The sequence below is a fragment of the Zychaea mexicana genome (assembly GCF_025766255.1).
Source record: "Zychaea mexicana strain RSA 1403 chromosome Unknown BDB00scaffold_156, whole genome shotgun sequence".
Classification (NCBI taxonomy): Eukaryota; Fungi; Mucoromycota; class Mucoromycetes; order Mucorales; family Lichtheimiaceae; genus Zychaea; species Zychaea mexicana.
This window is the reverse complement of record NW_026516819.1, coordinates 1-20311: the sequence shown is the minus strand read 5'-3', so window position 1 is coordinate 20311 and position 20311 is coordinate 1. Positions and strand designations below refer to the sequence as shown.

Sequence of the window (20311 nt, the reverse complement as noted above, 5' to 3'; positions counted from 1 at the left end):
AAGTGCATGACTATTCCTAGCAATCATACCAGCAGCAGGCGCAGAGCAAACCGACAGCATGAAGAGGAGCAGCAGCCGCAAGAGCCTCCGGTATCTTATGGAGTCGAAAATAAGATGAATAATAAGAGGAGGAGTGTCCGGAGGGCAGATTGACGTTCTCTTTTGCAGAAAGCGTTATGGGAACAATGCGGGCAGAAAGCGGTGAAGAGAGCATCGAAGGCTTGCAGCGCGAGCTGGACATTCATAAAGAGGTTGATGCCAATGACATTCCAGAACAACGATTTTGTTTTGTGTTTCTATGATGCGATAAATCGTCACTTTTCTTATTCATTCTTATTCTACCGTAATGCGTCAACAAGCGTCCGTTTCCTATAACATTATAGCTATGCTGAGCTCATCTTTTTGTTTCCTTTTATACACAACTGCCGAAATACGTTTTTGAAAACTACGTCTAATTCAAATATATGTGATATCGTTACTTTTCCATGAATCTATACGTCTTCTCCTTTGTTCTATACATTTATATATATATATATATATAACTGACCCACTGTTTGCTAACTTGTCTTATCATAACCAGCAGATGATTGCTTTTACAAAAGCTATTTGACGTATTTTTGCCTGTACATCCACGTCTATTCAGCTACATCATATAACGCGTTTTTTCATGTTGCAGAATAAATACCGCTGTAACTATATAATTCTGACACAGCTTTGCCAGCTGGCTATGGATGCGATTTATAAACTGATGGTTTCCATTAGCCTTCAACAGGATCTTGAACAAACGTGCATAACGAAACCTTGTCTGTGGGCGAAAATCGCGCGCAGTGGGAATTTTGTGCGCCAGTGGTGATGTCCACGGTGTCCACGGAGGACGGAGGAGACAGCCAATGAAAGCGTAGAATGCAGCGAAGGCAAAAACGACAGCGGTGGCGAAAATCCTTCTTCTTACAGATGTTTTATTTGCTATTTCCCAACCACGAATAATGTACAGCAACCAGCAACAGCAACTTTGATAGATACACATCACGCAACGAACAGACGCTTTTATTCACTATAAAAATAACGATCGTCTTTAAATCAGGCCCTGAATAAAGAAAGCAGCAACGAACACGCGCTATTTTTTTTGTTGTTCGCATTCGACATTGTTATGACAAAAAGAAGTTGAGGCTAATGTAAGACGCAAGTACAAGTATGATATATTTAGAAAAAAGTCACCAGGATAAAAAAACCATACAGAGAAAGAAATGAAAGGGAGAGGAGGAAGAGGGAGAGAGCAGAACTGGAAGTATTATCGATGGAAGTGGAAGGTCGTGTTTTTTAACTTTCTAAACAGTGACATAGCATTGCTTTCACCATTGCGGTTTCTGTGGGAGAGCCACTGAGCATACTCTTGCTTCGAACCTAAGGGCGGTACGGAATCATCGATGGCTTGACACATCTGGAGCAAGCCAGGTCGAAAGTCAACAGTGTGAAACGCAGCCCAACAGTAGGGATAAACGGTGCGTTGGATCGCAGGGTTACAGGCATTCGTCTCTCTGCCATGGCTCAAGGCATGATTGATTGGTATTCCACAAGTCCAGCATACACCTGGCCTATGAAACAAAGAAGACAAAAAGTCAGTGTTGCTGCAAGAAGAAGGGGGTAAGCATGTGTCATGGCTACATACCGGTATTTCATGCAATGGCCGAAGAAGTTCACATGCACGCAGAAGCACCGCAAGCAGTAGTCGTCATGTGCTGCCTTGTCAAGAGCATGCGAGCCACATTGTTGCACACCACGGACGCGACAGACGACACATTCTTCGTCGGCTTCTTCGCATAGGCTCAGGAACTCGTGTCGGTTTCTGCGATGCTCTTGGTGCTGCTGCTGGGCGCGAGTATAGCCACCAAGAGAATGGATGCTCGGGCCTTGTTGTTGTTGTTGGCTGCTGCTGCTGCTGCATGCGTTGGAGGTAAGCCTAACAAAAAGGAATGACACGTTTAATACAGTATAATTTTGACAACTGATTAAAAAAAACATCATAACTTACAGGAGAGGGAGCAGGCAGATCGAATGGAATTTCCTGTCGCGATACTGTCTCGAAAGCAGCAGATGACCCCACAGACGATGTTGAGCTCTGCCGTTGGAGGGGTGATGATGATGATGAGGGTCGTGGTATTTGTGAGCGGTTTGGAGCAGCTCTAAAATATCGGAAACTGCCTGGAGAAGGTGATAATGGCGGTGGTGATCGAGATACAGTGAGGTCCAGAGCACGTAACGGAGTATCGTCGCAGATGCTACACTTCTCGAGCCTGTTTTCCGCGAGGCAGTTCAGAAATGGAGCACCATCAAGATACTGCTGCATCTCAAAGCGAAGGCAGGTGTTTGACTGTTATAAAAGTCTCGTATTAGCAACTGTAATCATACTGACATCCATACAGATTTTTATTTAATTTTTGTTATTTACCTGTGCAAACGCCATCATCTGTTCGCGGTCGGCGATTTTTGTTCTTTCTTCATCCCGTTGGCTTAGCCTGCCAAGTCTTGCCTCTTCTTCTTCTATGCAATAGTACGCCCGCACACTGAAGGCAGCCCATCGCGACCAGCACGACCTGTTTGTTGGGCATAGTCCAACAAACTATACGGCAACTTCCAGTGGAACACGAAGCGTACATTGGGGGAATCCATGCCAACGCCAAATCCGCTCGTAGTGATCATCAGTCCCCCGTTTGACATCCAATGCTGCTGTCGTTCGGCCCTCGTGTCTTCGTCCAGATCGGCATGGTAAAACTGTGCTATAAGGGGCGGTACCGGAAACGGGCTTGCAAGTATCCAGCGAAGTCAATGACCTCTGCCTTGGTAGTACAGAAAAGAATGCCACGTTGGCCCGCAAAATGGAGCAGATGTTTTGCAATGACGTGTATCTGGTCGTCGTTCTGCTTCGAGGGGTGGGCGCACACCTGGTAGGAAAGGTTTGGTCGTTCTGTAGACTGGGCACGGATCGCTGCGAAATTTGATGCGTAGAGGATTCTGGCTTGGTCCTCCATGGTCGGTGGCAAGGTGGCGGTGAGGAGAAGGAGAGGAACAGGAACGAGGCGATGGACTTGCAGCTTATGCATTGCAGGACGGAATGACTGCTGCGTCAGACCAAGGTGGCACTCGTCAACAACAAAACGTACCAAACGATGCTGTTGTTCGTAGCAGTACTCGACAAATGCGGTTCTCGCTATTGCTTCCACTGGCGCAAGGAGGATTTGGCTGTCCGGTACTGTGGGTGCATTGTCTATATAAAGATATGAAGAAGATAAGTCCATGATCAGACTTGAATACAATTTCTCTTCGTCTTTTTCTCAAATGTAATACAATGCTACTAACCTTGCCATTCCGCAACAGAAATGCCGCATTCTGTCAAACGACGCATGTGGTCAGCGACCAGCGCCACAAGAGGAACAAAGACGATCGTGAGTTTGTCTTCCTCAAGGAGCGGGGGCAAAGAAAAGAGCACACTCTTGCCCATACCCGTTGGCATGATGACCAACAAGTCCAGCTTGCGGTCCATAATGAGAGGTATGGCGAGTGCTTGCTCGCGCGAGCGAAAGCTGGCCGTTGGATCGCCGAGTAAGGTTCGTAAAGCTATAAGATGGGCAGGGAGGATTGCTAGAGGTGATAATGACAGTATGCATGATAGGAGAAAGTTGATGAGTACAAGGAGAAGGATCGTAAGCCAGAAGCCATGGGTAGCAAAAAAATAGAGGTATCTTACGTTTATATTTGATGGTAGGAGCGAAGTCCTTGGTGGCATTGTGATGCAAATTTACAATGAACTGCTCGGTGACCTGATTGAGCAAGCGGTTTATATGTTGCGGAAGGTGCGGAAATGGAGGGCCGGAAGCCAGTTGCTGTTGCTGTGGTTGTCGCTCTGGTTGTGTTGTGGGTGCCGCAATGGCATCACCAATATCTGTATATTAATGAAATACTCAATCAGTTCAGATCTTCCTTTTTTTCTTTTACGCTGTTAGATAGGATGGACTCTACGTACGCAGTAACTTCTGCCATTCTCGCGAGCAGAGGTCAAACGTGTGGATCGATTCAGTCGTTAGAAACCATAAATCGCTTGACGTTCGAGCATAGTGCATGCCCGCAACGGAAGAAGAATGTGCCGCCTGCATGTCGAAAAACCCAGGAACGAATCGATTTACAATTCGTCGGCGCCCATCTTGTTGCTGCTGCTCGTATGTTGTTATATCGTCGTCGTTGTTGTCACCTTCGACCGTGTCAATGTCAGGATGGGCAAGCAACTCTTCTGTTGTTTCCAACAGATGAGTTCCTTGTTGGAGGTGGTGGCGCATGAAGAAGGTGGCGACATGGCGATAGGCTTGAAGCCCGAGACCGGCACCCATATGGCTTTGGGTGTACCTAGGAAAAAATGGCAAGTACGTGTTGATCAGGTCCTTCTCTCTCCCTTTTTGCCTAATTTTTGTGTGATATAATGTAGATAGCATACCTGTGCAGTTCTTTACTGAACATAGGGCTGGTCACGACTTTGCCGTGCGCAACAAAAAGGAAGTTCTGGTAGTTCTCGATACCAACAACCACGTCTGATGTGCCCATCCGGGTTTGATAAAAGGCAAAGCTACAAGCGAATGCAGACGAGTTAGCGATACAACGGTACTATGAATTAAGCACTCAAACAACAGCCAAAAAAAAACCATTGAAATATACACATACCGTTCGAACGGGCGCACCAGTACAAGGTACATCAGGACAATCTCGCTTAGCTCCTTGTTGAGGAAGCGTGCGACATAACGATCGGCAGTGCCTCTCGAACGACGCTTGTAGTAGTACTGAACCAGCATGACCTTTTGTCGGTACCAGTACATGCCACGTTTGGCCCCACGCGCGGACGAACGAATTGTCGTGCATGCGAGCTCCTCACCTCGCGCCGGTTGTCCACTTGTAATGTGAGCCAGAACCATGATCATGAGGATCAATTTACGACATTGGGACAGCCACTCGTACAGAACGGCGAGATTCCACAAGAGCTCGCCGCTTTCGGTCACGCTTGCAATAAATTCGTCACTGTGTTGCACTGCCAGGCGCCTGAACAAGACCTTTAGGTAGTCGTCGTTCGCTGTTGGGTTGCCGGGTCTGGTGAAGAATGCGATGGAGGGATCGGCTGTCCTGGTATCGGCCATTATTTCATGGAAGCGATCACAGAAAGGCTCCTGCAAGGTATAGCCGCGCAATACATGGTCTTGTAGTTGCGTGCGACAGTCGACGAGGAGGCGGCCGACACCAACCTGGATATTGGTCAAATCAACGCTTGTTGTCCGGTAGCGGATGGTCCTGAGGTCATCGCTGTCGATGTAAATGGAAGGCTCGACAGCTTGATCGGCTGATGCCAAGGTTGCGGTACGCATGGTTTCGGTGAGCATGTTCATTACGGTAGGTTCGCCATCATTGAGCCAGTACAAAACTTCCCGTGCGTCCTCACTAGCAAGTCAAACAGTTGTAGATATAAGAATTGGGCAGGTACAAGTATATACGCATATGTAATGGAACGATACTCACCGACTGATCGTACGATCAGCATCTCGGAAGGCTGGATCATTGAGTGCTTCAACATTTTCATATTCATCAGCAAACTCGTCATAGGCAAGTTGGGGCATGGTAAAGGTATCAGAGTCCATGGTCACAGCAGAAAGAATAGATTGGGATAAAAAATTGGGGGATAACTGACTGACAAAATCTTTGTGCATGAGGGGTATCAGTATTCTGTCAGTTTATGTGGTCCTAGAATCATTGCCACATGCTTATAGAGAAGCGGGTAATATGAGAAAATGATGGCGCCACCATTGCTGCCGTTTTTGTGAATATGAAGCTCGTGTAAATGCATTGACTTGATGTCAACTTTGATCCGAATAATAAAAAAACACATGCCTGTTGGTAGTAGTGGATGCAGAGAGGACTTTCAGAAGTATTTAAAGAAAGAATTTCATTGATTGCTGCTACACTGAAAATGGTGGAACGGGAAGTGACTCGAAAAGGAAAGAAAAAAAAAGTGGCACGCTGTTGAGAAAGATAAGCGAGGCACACGTGGCACACGATTTATTTTAAGCAAAAGCACAGTTCCTGCCTAAAGTGTGTGATCGTCACTGGCATTGCAGCGTAAAGACCGAAAAAAAAAGAACATTCCACGTGGTAGCCACTTTCATATGAAAGCGCACAGACGCTGGAAGACACGTTGCTTTATTGTTAAGGGAAATCTAAAATTAGCAATTGAGCAAGACAATAGGATCTACCGGGATTTTCCTTAAAAAACCACCACACGTGGCCGCCACACTGCAAAAGTGCTTAGGCAATAATGGACAAGTTGATCTGATTTTTGGGTAAGCGCGTTAAACCAGACGATCTTTACCGAGAAACCCTTTTCCGTATACTCGTTACAACACACGTGGCAGCCACCTTCACACATGAAAGCAAACGGGTAAAGAAAGACACGTTGCGTGGATTCTCAGGAAGTATCTAAGATTAGCAATGCAGCCATGACAACGGTATCTATGAAGAAGCTGTGTTCAGTATATTCTTTAACATGTGGTTACCACCTTCAGACATGAAAGCAAATGGGTAACAAAAGGCACGTTGCTTAGATTCGCGAGAATCATCTTAAATTAGCAATGCATCCCAACGATCACCGTCAAGAAGCTTTGTGCAGTATAATTTCCACAACACATGTGGTTGCTATGCCTTAATAATAGAGTGCACAGGAATAAGCCGCGTTACATACAGATATGCTATTTAAAATAGTATGTAGTGTAATGCTCTGAATCGTTATATTTGCTACTGGTATAACAACTCTTTGTCTTTTTCACCACACATCCTCCTTTGGCTCTATTCTTTTGTTATTAGTCACTTTTATTATTCTTCATCATGTCATCCCGTCAACGGCGAACGAGACGTACAAATGCCCCGGAAGAAGACTGCAACTGCCCAAACATATCACCGGCGGAAATGAACACCCACAGGAAGCAATATCATCAACAGCAAGTAACACTTACACTTCGCGATGGCTGTAAGTCGGTTTTGTGCCAATGTCAATTGTTTATTGGTGAACATATATCACGCATAAAGTTTTACTAAGACATAATTATTATGCAGCCAAACTCGATGTTGTGGTGGAACGGATCTCTCCCCCGGACCAAGTATTTGTGACATGCCCAGAGTGTACAAGACGCTTGCGCATCATGTCTGTGCATACTCATTTCCGAAGATTCTGCCAAAAACGCCTTGATCCTGCCACCGTTGCTCATCTTCCAAAATATAATCCTCCACCCTCTTCGACGATGCATCCAACTACAACACAGCAGCGTGGCGAGCCGCGTTTGCAGGAAACTCGCTCCATGTCACCACGGCAAACAGTTACATCAAGACGTGAAATGCCACGCAACCGCATGCCAGTTCAGCCTCCTTCGCCATCACCCATGTTGAATCCGTCACCACCATTGCCCTCATCGCCTTCTTCTTCTTTGATGTCATTGCTTCCACCATCCCAAGGTGCTTTAACATTATCAGATGAACAGCAACAGCAATCCCAACAGCAGGAAGACGCAACGGAAATCGACTAACAAGAGCCGACCGTGGACCAAGGTAAGATCATGGCGATAAAATCATTTACGTGCACATGCATGAGTAAAAGTGTGTGTGTGTGGTTTTTTTTTTTAATTTCAGAGCGTGCCAACCTGATTACTCGTTTGGGTCTCACCATCGATGAGAGTAGCGGACTCCTTTTTTGCTCGAATGGTTGCCGTGATCGCCAATACGTATTTGTCAAGACGGATGAAGCATACCAGCATATCATCACAGCCCATCGTGCACTACGACGGCATGTAGAAGCGGTTTTTGAGCACGAATTTACTGAACTTTTATATCGCCTTGGTTCCCAACGTTCTGATGTAACCGACCGATACTCTGTTGCCGCTTCTCGTGTCAGGGATATGATTCCTCGTGTCAATCTACTCGACCCACCTGTGCCAGGATACAGATGCAATGGTTGTCCTAGCTATTTCCAGGAGTACACATCATGTCGATCCCATCGTTCTACTCATCACGGTGATAGTGATGTGACGCTCAATGCGTTGTTTGCAAGATGTATGGTGCAAAGACTCGGTCTAAGCCAGAATATGCCATATTTCGGTGTTATATCGGATGATATGAACATTGACGCCAGCAACCGGGACGTGGCGCAAGGGGAGCAGAGACTTACTAATGCTATAGAACGGTGTTTGCTTCAGCACGAGGGTATCATGAAGCATTATGGTGTGCAGAACTTGGACCGCCCGGCACATTTGGCAGAGCGTCGCGCTATTGGCCGTTTTCACGAAACTATGCGCTGGGACATGCTGGTGAGAAGGGTTTTGACCGAAGAAGATACGACCGATAGCCGCTCCCGACTTGCTAGTTGGATATCTCTTCCTGAAGTATCGAACAAGATTGGCCTCTCCATTGTCGCTGCTGTGACGAAGTACATGAAAGTTGTTGACAACGCAACTCGTGGTGCGTCATATTATCTTGAGCGTCGCATGGTGATGGGACTAAGGTGTGTATTACACAATATAATGAGGGAAGAAGTAAGAATACAACAAACACATTTATTTATGGTGCTCTTTGTTTTTAAAATCATTAGTGTCGATGATGTCCCAACCCGTGGTCTGACTGAGCTGCTCCAGCAATCCCATGGAAGGACGTACAATGGTCGATGTGAACTAGGTAAGACGTTTATTTTTAATAAAAGTTAGACGACGATGTTGTAGTGAAAGAATTAAAGGAGGTGTATGCCGAGTACAGTTTCATTATTACATTCACAAAGGACACTGTTGACGCTGTAAGTCGTAAACGGGGTGGGAAAGATGGAAAAAAAGTCAATGGAGCTGATGGTTTTTGTTTCTTTTAACCTAAAGCCTAGTGACCTTGCCATCCCGCGGTGGTGACATTCTTATTAAGTACTCACATTGAATTTCGCTCTTTCTTTTAATCTGATATTTCTTTAGAACAACAGCAACTTTCTGGTACGATCTATTGGAGTTCCGACTTCGTCCATTCATGGATAACTATGTGATTGCTGATATAGAGCCAATGGAGGATGTGGGTATCGGGAGAAGCTCCAAATCAGGGCGTCTTACGGACGATATGATGAAGAATGTCAGTATTTGGCTTCGAGATAGGTAGAGTGAGTCGAGTTAACAAACCGTTGGACCCTTGTTGACGTAGTGGGATTGTGTGCTAATTCATAGGGGTGAAAACGCAAAAGGAAGCCAGAAAACTTCCTTGGAGTGAATTCAAGCGAATTGCTAACGATGCTGGGCTCATGGCTTACTATTATGATCACAAGATGAAGAAGCATAAATCTTGTGCTATGTATTTTTTGCTCTGTTCCGTTTACTTTTATCTTTTTACTTTTTGGTTTCGATGCGAACGTATATGTTTACAAAGAAGTTAGATAATTTTTTGTATGATAGACAACAAGGGTTATGAGAGGAAGAAAAGCTATGGCAATGAATATGAAAGTATACTATGGCATGGTAACCGCTCTTCGTTTGTTGGATCTTGAAGGAGATATCATATTAAATTGTTCGTCCGGCAAAGATGGACGACGTTTCGTATACATCATAGTATTTTCGTTTGGTTTCATGGGCACGCACCACTTTCTAAAACAATGCAATATGGCTATAAGATCATCGAAATAGCTTGGAAAAGCACCAAGATGTTCAATGGAATTTGGGATAGTAGCGGCAAATTCGGTACATACATAAAAACCATCAGCTTCAAGTTTGTTTAACAGAATATTCGCCTTATGATCTAAAAAGTTATACCTAAATTAGTGAAAGTTTCAGTGGTTTCCATGTCTGAATATAAATAAGAGAGCTTACTCACTAGTTGAATGCTTAAAGAAGCTTTCAATCCAAACGCATCCAAAAAGTTTTTTGTTAATAAGCACAATCGAATCAAATCTTTTGATATGCCATATTGGTTTCCAGCTTCTGAAGCTGGTTTCACTTCAACATATCCCAATGAGTGACCAAAATGAAGGCCATTCATCTCTGTTACACAAGAATCCGGCCGCTGATTTGAAATGGAGGCTTTTGATGGTGTTTCTTTAGCCTCTTGATTTGTAGTGCTCGTCCTAAGAAACAAACACCATATATAAGTAATACGCACAGAATTTCAAGCTTGTCTTATCACTCACCACCTGAACAAGACACCATTATCAGGTTCGTCAAATAATGCGGATAAAAAGGGATCAATAAATCGATGACATAGTTCGGTTTCTTTGATCTCGGGCGCAATTTCTTGGTAGGGGAGTTTATCAATGCTAAAAGAATGTAGGAAGTTCCTATAAATATATATCTCATTTTCCATTGGTATACAAAAAATAAATATACTTACAAGTTCACCACGCTTTTTGTGATGATAGAGCTTTAATAAAGATAATAAGGGACAAGATTAAGTATCTTTGAGATCATGTTTTATTCCAACAAAAGATAAAGCTCTTTTATATTCTAGCTATCAAGACGGCGATATCAATTCATCCGACTAATGGATAAACTATGTGAAATGTGATAGAGGATGGATCAAGGACGTATCAGAACTTCTATTGAAGTTGCTATGTTAATCGGGCACATCTTTGAAACCGGCGTTAGCTGATGTAATGGCCGAGGTACCTGTTGATAGGTTCATTGTCCTGTTCACGTAAGGTGGATCATCTGAGTGAGAGATTTTATTCAATAGTGTTTAGCCGAAATGCCGTAGTGTTCATACGTGTGTGCTATAATGTTTAACCGAATATCTTATTGTTGATAACTTAAGCAGTGTATTAATGTGGTTCACCACATCACCCCCTTCCAGGTTAAACATTATTTTGTGAAGAATGTGCTTAGCAACGTGTGCGTAAACGCTTACTGCGTCTAGTAGATGGTGTAGGTGTGGAACCCTCTTAACGTTTGGAAATAGTTCCTTTTGCTTTACGTTGTGATTGCTGTGGGATATGCGTCACAGGTAATGCAGTTTGTATTTTGCTTTGCTTCGGTGGTGTGATACCAACACGTTCCCAATATTTCATGATTGGTTGTGGACTATTAAATGCTTCTGCTGGTTCCAAGGAATCGTCATCAGGTGTATAATCTTTTTATCTAACCCGGTATTAATATTTGCCTGGTGCAAGCTCTTTGTGGTCTACAATTGACTGTACGGTGTAATATTTACCGTTTTCTTCAAATGCTTCTTCTGTATCAATTAATTCATCCTGTGATAGGAGTTTCATTTGTGAGGGTGCGTAGTTATGAGAAGTTAATAAACCCTGTTCATCTCTAAGGACATAAGAACCACCTTTGGTTTTGCGTACTACAGTATATGGTCCTTCATATCTTGGATCCATCTTCTTACTGCGTAATTCATCAATGACCATGACCGTGCTTCCGATGGGATAATCGGTGATTCTGAACTTGGCATTGTATTTGCCTTTTTTAATATCATCCAGTGCCTTTGCTCTTTCCGAAATTGCAGGAAAGACAATGTTTGTCATTTGTTCAATGCGGTGTTGCAGCTCATCTTCTGTGAGTGGCCGCGGGATCTGTTCTTTGCTATAGTCCCTGAAACCGTTCATTGTTCTATTGAACATAAGAGCAAATGGTGTAGAACCATGTCTATTGGCAACTTTGTTGTTAAGGGCTAATTGTGCTGGTTTGACATATAAGTCCCAGTCTCTAACTGCTCCTTTTGTATACTTACGGATGATGTTAACAGTTGTTTGCACAAATCTTTCAGCCAATTCCTGAGCTCTTGGGTGAAAAGGCGTAGAAAGTCTTTGGTCGAATCCAGAGGCTTCTCGAAGACGAGTCATTAGTTGGTTTTTGAATTCTGTACCATTATCACGGCTGAGATAACGGCAAAAGCCCACTAAGCAAAATGTGTCGATGACTGCTTGAACGACAGTGTCTGATGTTTTTTCAGGAAGTGCGTATAAAACACAAAAACGTGTGCATACGTCTACCACGACTAAGAGATAATTGTTTCCGCGATGGCTTGTGCCGAAGCCGCTTGCAAGATCAATTGTCCAATGATCACCCGGATAGAATGCATGAAGAGGTCTTAAAGGGTTATAACCTTTCTTGGTGATGTTGAATCGCTGGCATTCAGGGCAGCTTTTTACAATGTGTGCGGCTTCTTTGTACATATTGTTCCATTTCAAACCATCATTGTGTAGTGCTTTTGTGATAGCTTCAGTGCCAAAGTGACCAAATGCATGTGCTTTTTTGAGTAGTTCCGGTCTTTCATGTTCGGGTGGTTCAAAATAGATGTCATCATCTATGTTGTCAGTGTTATTACTTGTTTGTGTGTTTACTGTGAGAGTCTTATTTTGTACAGTGTTATTGTTTGTATGAATTTGCGTAGCACTACCCCCTTCCAGCTCTTTTTCATCGATGTGAAAAAGGCGAGATAATTGATCAGGAAGGATGTTATCTAATCCTAGTAGGTGAATAATTTCATAGTCGTATTGTAAGATGGTGTCAAACCAACTGATCATCATAGCGTTGGCTATTTTTTGTGTATGGAGGAAGGTCAATGCTTTGTGATCCGTGTATAATTTATACGGTTTGCCATATAAATATTTGTGGTATTTGTCAAGTGCAAATATAATAGCGCTGAGCTCAGGTCGTGTAGTGCTATAGAATCTTTCTGGCTTGGAAAGTGCTTTAGCCATGAAAGCAATATGACGTGTTTCACCATCTATGACTTGGAAAAGTGCTGCAGCGATTCCAGTATTTGAAGCGTCAGTTGCAACCTGAAAAGGATGTGATAAATCAGGAAAGCGCAGGATGGGAGCTTCAAGTAGCATTTTCTTTAACGTGTCAAAACTGTGTTGTTCTTTTTGTGTCCATAAACCTTTTAAAGATTTGGCATTGCGAAGTCGGTCTAAAGGTGCCATAACTTCAGAGACTTTTGGTAGGTAAGAGCGCATGTAATTGATAGTACCACAGAAGGCAGCTATAGCTTTGCCAGTTGTAGATGTAGGGATATTTTGGATGTTGCATACTTTGCGTTTATCCAGTGATACACCTTCGGTGGATACATAGTGGCCAAGTAAGTAGGCACAACGTTGTGCATATACGGCTTTGTCATGATTGATGCGGAAATTTACCTCAGTTAATTTGTCAGTTACTGCGGCGACATGGATAGCATGTTCTTCTATGCTGTTTGAGAAGATAATGACGTCATCAATGAACGCACGAACGAAGGGCATCTCTCTAAGAAGAACTGTTAAACAGCGAGTAAATACCGAAGAAAGATGACGTAATCTATAGCAAGCTCCTCGGAACTGATATTGGATGTGTCCTTCAATTGTGAAAGCAGTTCGTTCTCGATGTGGTTCATAGAGAGGTAAAGAAGTGAAAGCAGATTTTACATCGAGGTAGGTAGTAACGACGGTGCGATTTGAATTACCGCTGTTGTCATTGCCTTGGATGGCTGCAATAACATCACTTAATAATGGAAGTGGATGTTGTTCACATTGTAATAAATGCTGGTTGATTAAGCGGACATCCATACCTCAATTAACAACAAAGAGAAATTAGTCTCCCTTGAAAGAGAGTTACAGGAAAGGAATGATCGTCACAAGAATTTGTTTGCACGACAGGTTCGCATAGACTGGCTCAAGGAGCATCAGGCAAGCGATGCACGGGCAGCAACATTGTCTTTGTCACTAAGAAAACGAAAGGCAGCAGATGGTAGAGCCCAGGAAGCTGAACAGAGACCAGCGACAAATGATAATACTGAAGCAGACAGTGACCAAGAGGAAAATGGTATGTTAAATCTATTTACATTACCTGTATTGACATGCTCATTAATAAATCTACATGTGCTATTTTCCGTCAAAGCAGAGGATGCCAATAGTGCAATGCAAGTGGATCTTAACTCATTGGATATCGACCTGAACAGCGAGCCTGATGATAATACGCAACCAACAGCAGCAAACAACAACCATACAGATGGCAATGACAGTGAGGATCAGCAGGACGACTCATTTGTGCCAGCTACAGCTTCTTCTTCGAAGAATGGCGACACTGCAGATAGTTTTGAAGCAATGACAAATGTGACAAGCTTACCCGGAAGCGTTCGAGACCCTTCTGAACATGGCGATGACCGGGAAAGTATTGAGCGCATAACAAGGACCACTGAATCAGGCCAGGCTTCCAATGATGCGCATGTAGACCTTGGCACCCAAGTAGCCTTGTCGTCAGGTCGTGCTCTTCGGAACACATGGAAAAGTGGAGGAAGGTTTCTGACAGGTAATCACACAAAAGAAAATAACATTTCGTATACAGTGCTTTCAAACTTACCAGTATATTTGTAGAGGTCAACAGTATCTGTAACCGAGACTTTGATGGCAGATTCAAGTTTTTCAGCGAGGTGGCCGACTTTGCGGCAGTGTTGAGGAACAGCGTCGGCAATGTCGAGATTGAACCCTTGCAAGATCTTGTCAATGTCAAGCGCGTCGAGAGGTTGACAACCTCAAGCAGTGTCATAAATAAGGCAAAAGTTTGTGCAAACCGCATAAGCAGATTGGCAGTGAATGGCAGCATGGTCGAGTTTATGCACATGATCGAACGCATCAACATTGCCTACTACCGCTACGACTACCATGTCAATAAAAAAGGCAAGCTCAAAGACTTTGATGAAGGTGTGTTCCAGCACCTGTCGACAAAGACTGCGCAACAGCTTGTCTCAAAAATATGCCAAGGCTGTCGACGGTACATCCAGCTGGTCTGCGAGTTTGGAGTGGGACTAGTCCTGCTACCAGCTACTTTTAACCCGACAAAGCTAGAATCTGTAAGTACATTATACAATGTGGCCGTTATTTATTGAATATGTGAGTGCCTTACTGTCCCTCTTTTGTAGATGTCTGAGGATGCGTTCGTACAAGTACTTTCTACAGTCGACAAAGATTTATTCAAGGCGCGACTAGAGTGGGTTGTCAAGGATCTGATTATACCAAAGTAAGCAACAGCCGTAGTGGACTTTGCCAGAAATAATCACCATGCATTCGAGTCAAGAAAGAATCGGCGTAGATTGGAAGACAATAGTATTACAGAAGATTGAATAAACGTTATTGGGGGGCTGCACAAATTGAACGGACTATTGGCGGGAGAAGCACTTTTGTAACAATATCTACATTGGCGAATCAAGATTAATACAGCAGGTTTTAAATTCATGCTCATTGGCAACACCCATCAATAGCAGTTGGCATTCAGCAAGGGCGAATTAGTAAAACGACTTTGAAAAAGTCATTTCAATCCTAGACATTCTGCAAGAGATTAGCCTGCTCTGTAAATTGCTTGCCAAAACAAAGGAGGCTATGCAAAAAGGTGACAGTTGTAAATGAGAGGATAGGATTGAAACGCAGTCGTAAAAAGTGTATACTGCCTGTTGGAAGCCTTGCTTTGGATTGGATGAAACAACCAAGACGATTCAGCAAGGACAACATTGTTAGAGGTGGATCAAAACTAGCGCTGCTGTGAAAAAGGTTTTTGATAAAAGGCTTTTGAATGATCCAAATAGTTTATTCGTCAAAATGGTTCTAGGGTATCCAAATCAAGCTGTTCACTTATTTGCTGCACAAACGCGAATATTTCTTTGACGCTTAGCGGGATTATGGGCTTGAAGGGACGAAATAAAGATGCGAGTTTGTATTTGAGCGTCACCTTGTCTATCGAGCTGACAATGGCAACGAATTTGTCTTCTGGAATCTGTGTGTAAAAGGGGTCAATAAAGACGAAACCGATGGATATTAATTGCTCATTGTTACCTTGTTCATTATTTGTGGGTTGAACATTGTCGGCAAGCAAACAATTGGAATACCGAATTCGCGTACCAGATACGCATAATAGCGGACGCCTGTAAATATGTGCTGCGTCGTGTGTCTGGAATGTGGCTTTGGTAAGTTGCAGGCCATGCCGGGATGTGTGACGGAGTACAGCTCTTTTGCTACCCCCTTTTGCTGAAACAGATGACGTGCAGAAGCAATGTTCAAGCTGCGTGCAATGCGCAAAAGCGAAGCCGCCGCATCCATATAATCCGACACCCAAGCGCTGTCCTATGTTGATCCAGTGCCGGTTGGAACCCTTTCATCGACACTGCTTGTTTTCTGCGTTATCGTCAGGTAGCCATCCTTACTGGTTGTTGACAAACACACGTTGTTTTGACAAAAGACAAGGACCACAGTTTTGATCTTTGAGATAATACAGTCAATGTGTGCAGTGTCAATGGCAATGCTCGCCCGCAAGTCTGTTGCAAATAACCAATTATTAAAGAAAGCTGTAATTCATGCCCCCAACACACACCATTGAATCTATTACCAGCAAGTAACCCTGAACCATCGTGTGTATAATTATCAGGCAGTATGCGACAGTTGAATGCCATCCATCGGTAAAAGTCTTTTGGGATGTCTTTACCAGCACATACAAGATCCGATAAAGATATCACTTGTGTAGTTGCCACAAGTGGCTGTTGGAGCACGAGTGGCTTTTTGTCATCAAATTTTGGCACCTCTTTGTCTATTTTACAGAAGATAGTAACCGCCATTAGTGACAATCGTATCTAGACTGAGACAGCGCGTTGCATCAAATCACAAAAGTGCCTTACCTGTAGCTTTCTTTCTTTTCTTAAACACTTTACTCAACCGCAAAGGTGCATCATTGCTTGAGACGGTGGGGGTTCGCTAAAAAACGATTTGTTGGCGTCGTGGGCTTTGTGATATATTTAACTATCCTTTGTACCTGTGTGTCATTGCTCCTGGTTTTGAATGTAATTTCATAATTATACTCAGCACATATCACCTTGATGGCAGATAAAAAATGATCGATGCCTGTAGAACATCATGAGAATTCGCACTGTCGTCTTTTACAGACATTGTCCAAGACATACTTACCATAGCTCGATGCTGCTGTTTGTAGTGAAACCTCTAGATCAGAAGGCATGAGAGACGCGTTTATGCGATAAGAATACAAAGACGTGGCCACATTTACGGCTAAAAAGGAAAAAGGGTATTGCCCTTTATAAATTGACTTTTGATGATGTCAGTAATCGTACAGAGTCGACAAACAGATCAAGATAAATACTCGTACTTTGTACAACATCCTACTGCATTCGTCCTGTTTACTTTTTTCTTGGAAAAGAGCCTTTCTTGTTGACCGTTTTTGTATAGCAAGTAACAGGTTACATTGGGGGTCTTTACCAAACTTGAACACGAGCCCCTGGCCACATTTTTTTGGGGGGTACTGTTCAGAATTCTTTGCTTGCTACTATTTGCTTCGGGGTCAATTGTGCAACACAGCTGCAGCGACAGTCCCATCTAACTTCTTGGATATGACGTCAAAATTATCTTGACGCAGATGTATCAACAAACAGCACTTTTCCTATTTTGCTTCAGGGTTAATTGTGCAACATGTTTGCAAATGTGTCAACTGGCATATATACTCACGCGAAAAAGTGAGTATCTCTATCCACTTTAAAGCATTAGTTGACGCATAAGTTAGATATAACACATTTCACACAAATACATCAGTTTGAAAAATTGTAGAGAACAATTTTTACTTTGTTGAAGTCGTCCTATCAATCACTTTTTGAATGTGAAACCTTCATTACTAAACGTCGTTGCGTGTAAGAGCCATGTTGCTTTGCAATCATGCTTTTCCAAGTTTGCTTATAAAGTCGCTTGTGCTACATACTTCTATATCAGTAAACAACGTCGTAATGCTTTTCGGCAGCAAATATCGTTATATGCGATCCCCCTGTTGATCAATTGACCCTCAGGGTTCAGTGTACTACTATTTACAAGGACTGTCCATCTTGTCTATTATGTCTCGCTGTATATCTCCCTTAAAGTAATAGATTACTATGTACAGTCGACCCCCGTTGACGTCAACGCTCAGAATACCAGCAAAAGTGTTGACCATATCGAGGGTTGACGATCACCGGGGGTAGAGAATAGGCAAAATCTCTAACTGCTAAATTTGAAAGGGTACCAGCAAATCGGTTGACGTTATTGGGGGTTGACGTTATCGGGGGTTGACGTTAACGGGGGTATACTGTATCCATATTATTTTAGAATTAAAGTATTTACCTGACAAAAAAGTCGAGCATGGTGTATATAAGGCCGACTACTTTGCATCATTTACATCAAACAACAACCCTTCTTTCTTTGCCAACATGCAACCTGATCCCTTTAATGAGTATCTTTGTACCCCAAACACTAGATCTAGTGTCTCCTTTGAGTGTTTATAGCAGTTGCAGTTTTCGCTATTTTTTCCTAATATTTCAATATATACAGCACAGGGCCATGATATAGATACATGTCATTGGATATGTTTCAGAACGTATTGTTTGCTCTGTTATACATCTTTCAATTCGGTCGGTAACAGGTGGTAGTTTTAGACACTAGATCTAGTGTCTACTTCGGGACTGTGTATATTCTTTAAAACAAAAGAAAAGAGGTGAAAAAAGATGATAGAATAGTAGAATGGCACAATTAAAATTATTCTATATAAGTTTTATCATTGATGTTGTGTTTGTTTTGCTTGTAGGTGAATTCTATAACAACTACCTTTGCATAGACCCTTTGTCGGAGTGCAGCTGCAGTACAACGTGCTATTTGCTTTGCAGATTTGGCAAATCCACTGGCGAGAATACTTTTTGCCAGTTGCCTTGACAACACGTTGGCCAATGGATAACAGATCATGTATCTCATTCTCTTGGTCCTGCTGCTGTTGTTCTTCGGTTACCGTTGCCATTTCTACACTTGATTGATATTCGAATATCATCTCAGTACAGAGCTGCTCTCAAAATGCGAAGCGAGTAATGTTTCTTTTCTCAGGTGGTCCGAATGATCGCCATGCAAGAAAAGCATTTGCTTCTGCTAAAGCCAAAAAGAAAGAAAAGGCTCGGATCTCCCAGGAACGTCTGCGAATAATATCATGGTATGATGTCATGTTATCGCGGTTCTTGTTGTTGATATCTACTACGCCTTTTCTAGCATTGTAGTCGTCAAAAACAGTTGGACGACGGAAGGTCGCAAGATAGCTTTGGTTTCCCCACTTCATGACATGAGTCACCTCTGAGCCCAGTGTTGTTGTGCTGCAAGTGCTGATGACGCACTGCGGTATTCTGTCACGAAGAATACAGATGGCCATAGGAACCTCATCGATGGTTCCAACCAGTGAAATTGAAGATCCAGCTTCCTCCCCAAGTCGAGACAGCAAATCACAAGGTATATTGCGCGGCCAGTGTGCTCTCTTCTTCATTGCCATAATGCTGTAGAGCCCATGCTGATAAAGAACAGCGGCACATGCAGGAGTTCCAAACCAGGAATCAGCAAGACCTGTTCTTCTAGTCGCAAACCAAGGTTCGGAGAGGCGCAAAACGGTGGAGATGACAGCACCTTGATCACCAAACTTTTTCCACTGAAATGTTTTCTCGCTGATATCAAGACGAATAATGATGTTGGTCGTTGCATCAGCAAGTGTTTTAAATTCTTGACCATCAGGATGGGGCTTGGAAATGATCTTCTTGACATTGGGCATTCGTAAAACCTTTCCAACCCATTGGTTCATACTCTCATCAATTGTCAACATGCTTCCAGGTTCCAAGGCATTAACCAGATTTACATTGCACTCGTCAACAAATGCACGAATAGGGATAAAAGGATCTTCGGCTCGTTTTGATTGCATAATATTTGGATTCTCTAGTGTATGAGCTGCAAGAATGGCGTTAATTCGGCGTCTTGACATCCATCGTCCAAAGTTAAGGGGAGAAGGAACCAATATCGTTGGATGTGTTCTCCAATAAAAGCCTCTGTCACTGCAGGGGAGCCATGCCATAATACTCCAAAGTCCAATCCAAAGGAAGTACTCAGTGGGGGTAAGTTCGCGCCAGTTTGGGACATCTATGGCAGTGGCTTGAGCATTGATAGCAGGAATGCAATGTGTCGTGATATACATCATTGGGAGGAACCTCTTAAAGAAAGTAAGAGGCGTCTCAAAGATGGAGCTGGCTACATTCAAAATAGCAGCTTCCTTGTATGACGGCCTTGTAGAACGCCTGTCGATCGTTACACGTTCACTGATCCTAGTTTCTTCTTCTTCTTCAATGTCCCCTTCCTGCAAGTGCTCTTCAACCAATTCTCCTTCGTCAATGAATTCATCACTTGCCGGCTCATAGTCAATACCTAGATCCACAAGGGCACTTGTATCTCCTGTTTGCATCCCAGAAACAATACCAG

The 20311-nt window shown here is 43.2% G+C and overlaps 6 protein-coding genes across 6 annotated transcripts; 2 read left to right on the top strand and 4 right to left on the bottom strand.

Moving 5' to 3' along the window:
• Positions 1-3352: 3352 nt before the first annotated feature.
• BDB00DRAFT_775202 (uncharacterized protein) lies at positions 3353-3784 on the bottom strand (the record flags this gene model as incomplete). The annotated part of the gene is made up of 1 exon (XM_053120209.1): positions 3353-3784. One exon carries the CDS (start codon positions 3782-3784, stop codon positions 3353-3355), a length of 432 nt encoding a protein of 143 aa, XP_052973285.1.
• A 229-nt stretch (positions 3785-4013) lies between these two features.
• On the bottom strand, positions 4014-5602 carry BDB00DRAFT_155701 (uncharacterized protein). The gene is made up of 2 exons (XM_053116263.1): positions 4655-5602; positions 4014-4398 (listed from the first exon to the last, which is right to left on the bottom strand). The coding sequence occupies exons 1-2, from the start codon at positions 5421-5423 to the stop codon at positions 4223-4225; spliced, it is 945 nt and encodes a 314-aa protein (XP_052973284.1). The 5' UTR covers positions 5424-5602; the 3' UTR covers positions 4014-4222.
• A 1446-nt stretch (positions 5603-7048) lies between these two features.
• BDB00DRAFT_943206 (uncharacterized protein) lies at positions 7049-9502 on the top strand (the record flags this gene model as incomplete). The annotated part of the gene is made up of 7 exons (XM_053129431.1): positions 7049-7054; positions 7614-7629; positions 7711-8578; positions 8666-8748; positions 8793-8863; positions 9064-9203; positions 9273-9502. The coding sequence occupies 7 exons, from the start codon at positions 7049-7051 to the stop codon at positions 9313-9315; spliced, it is 1227 nt and encodes a 408-aa protein (XP_052973283.1). The 3' UTR covers positions 9316-9502.
• Positions 9503-9550: 48 nt separating this feature from the next.
• Positions 9551-10398, bottom strand: BDB00DRAFT_775188 (uncharacterized protein; the record flags this gene model as incomplete). The annotated part of the gene is made up of 3 exons (XM_053120207.1): positions 9551-9837; positions 9909-10156; positions 10226-10398. 3 exons carry the CDS (start codon positions 10396-10398, stop codon positions 9551-9553), a joined length of 708 nt encoding a protein of 235 aa, XP_052973282.1.
• Positions 10399-13524: 3126 nt separating this feature from the next.
• Positions 13525-15036, top strand: BDB00DRAFT_878995 (uncharacterized protein; the record flags this gene model as incomplete). The annotated part of the gene is made up of 5 exons (XM_053127814.1): positions 13525-13548; positions 13673-13838; positions 13914-14324; positions 14390-14865; positions 14935-15036. The coding sequence occupies 5 exons, from the start codon at positions 13525-13527 to the stop codon at positions 15034-15036; spliced, it is 1179 nt and encodes a 392-aa protein (XP_052973281.1).
• Positions 15037-15602: 566 nt separating this feature from the next.
• Positions 15603-17012, bottom strand: BDB00DRAFT_878994 (uncharacterized protein; the record flags this gene model as incomplete). The annotated part of the gene is made up of 7 exons (XM_053127813.1): positions 15603-15782; positions 15842-16129; positions 16229-16320; positions 16392-16589; positions 16678-16753; positions 16872-16900; positions 16964-17012. 7 exons carry the CDS (start codon positions 17010-17012, stop codon positions 15603-15605), a joined length of 912 nt encoding a protein of 303 aa, XP_052973280.1.
• Positions 17013-20311: the final 3299 nt, after the last annotated feature.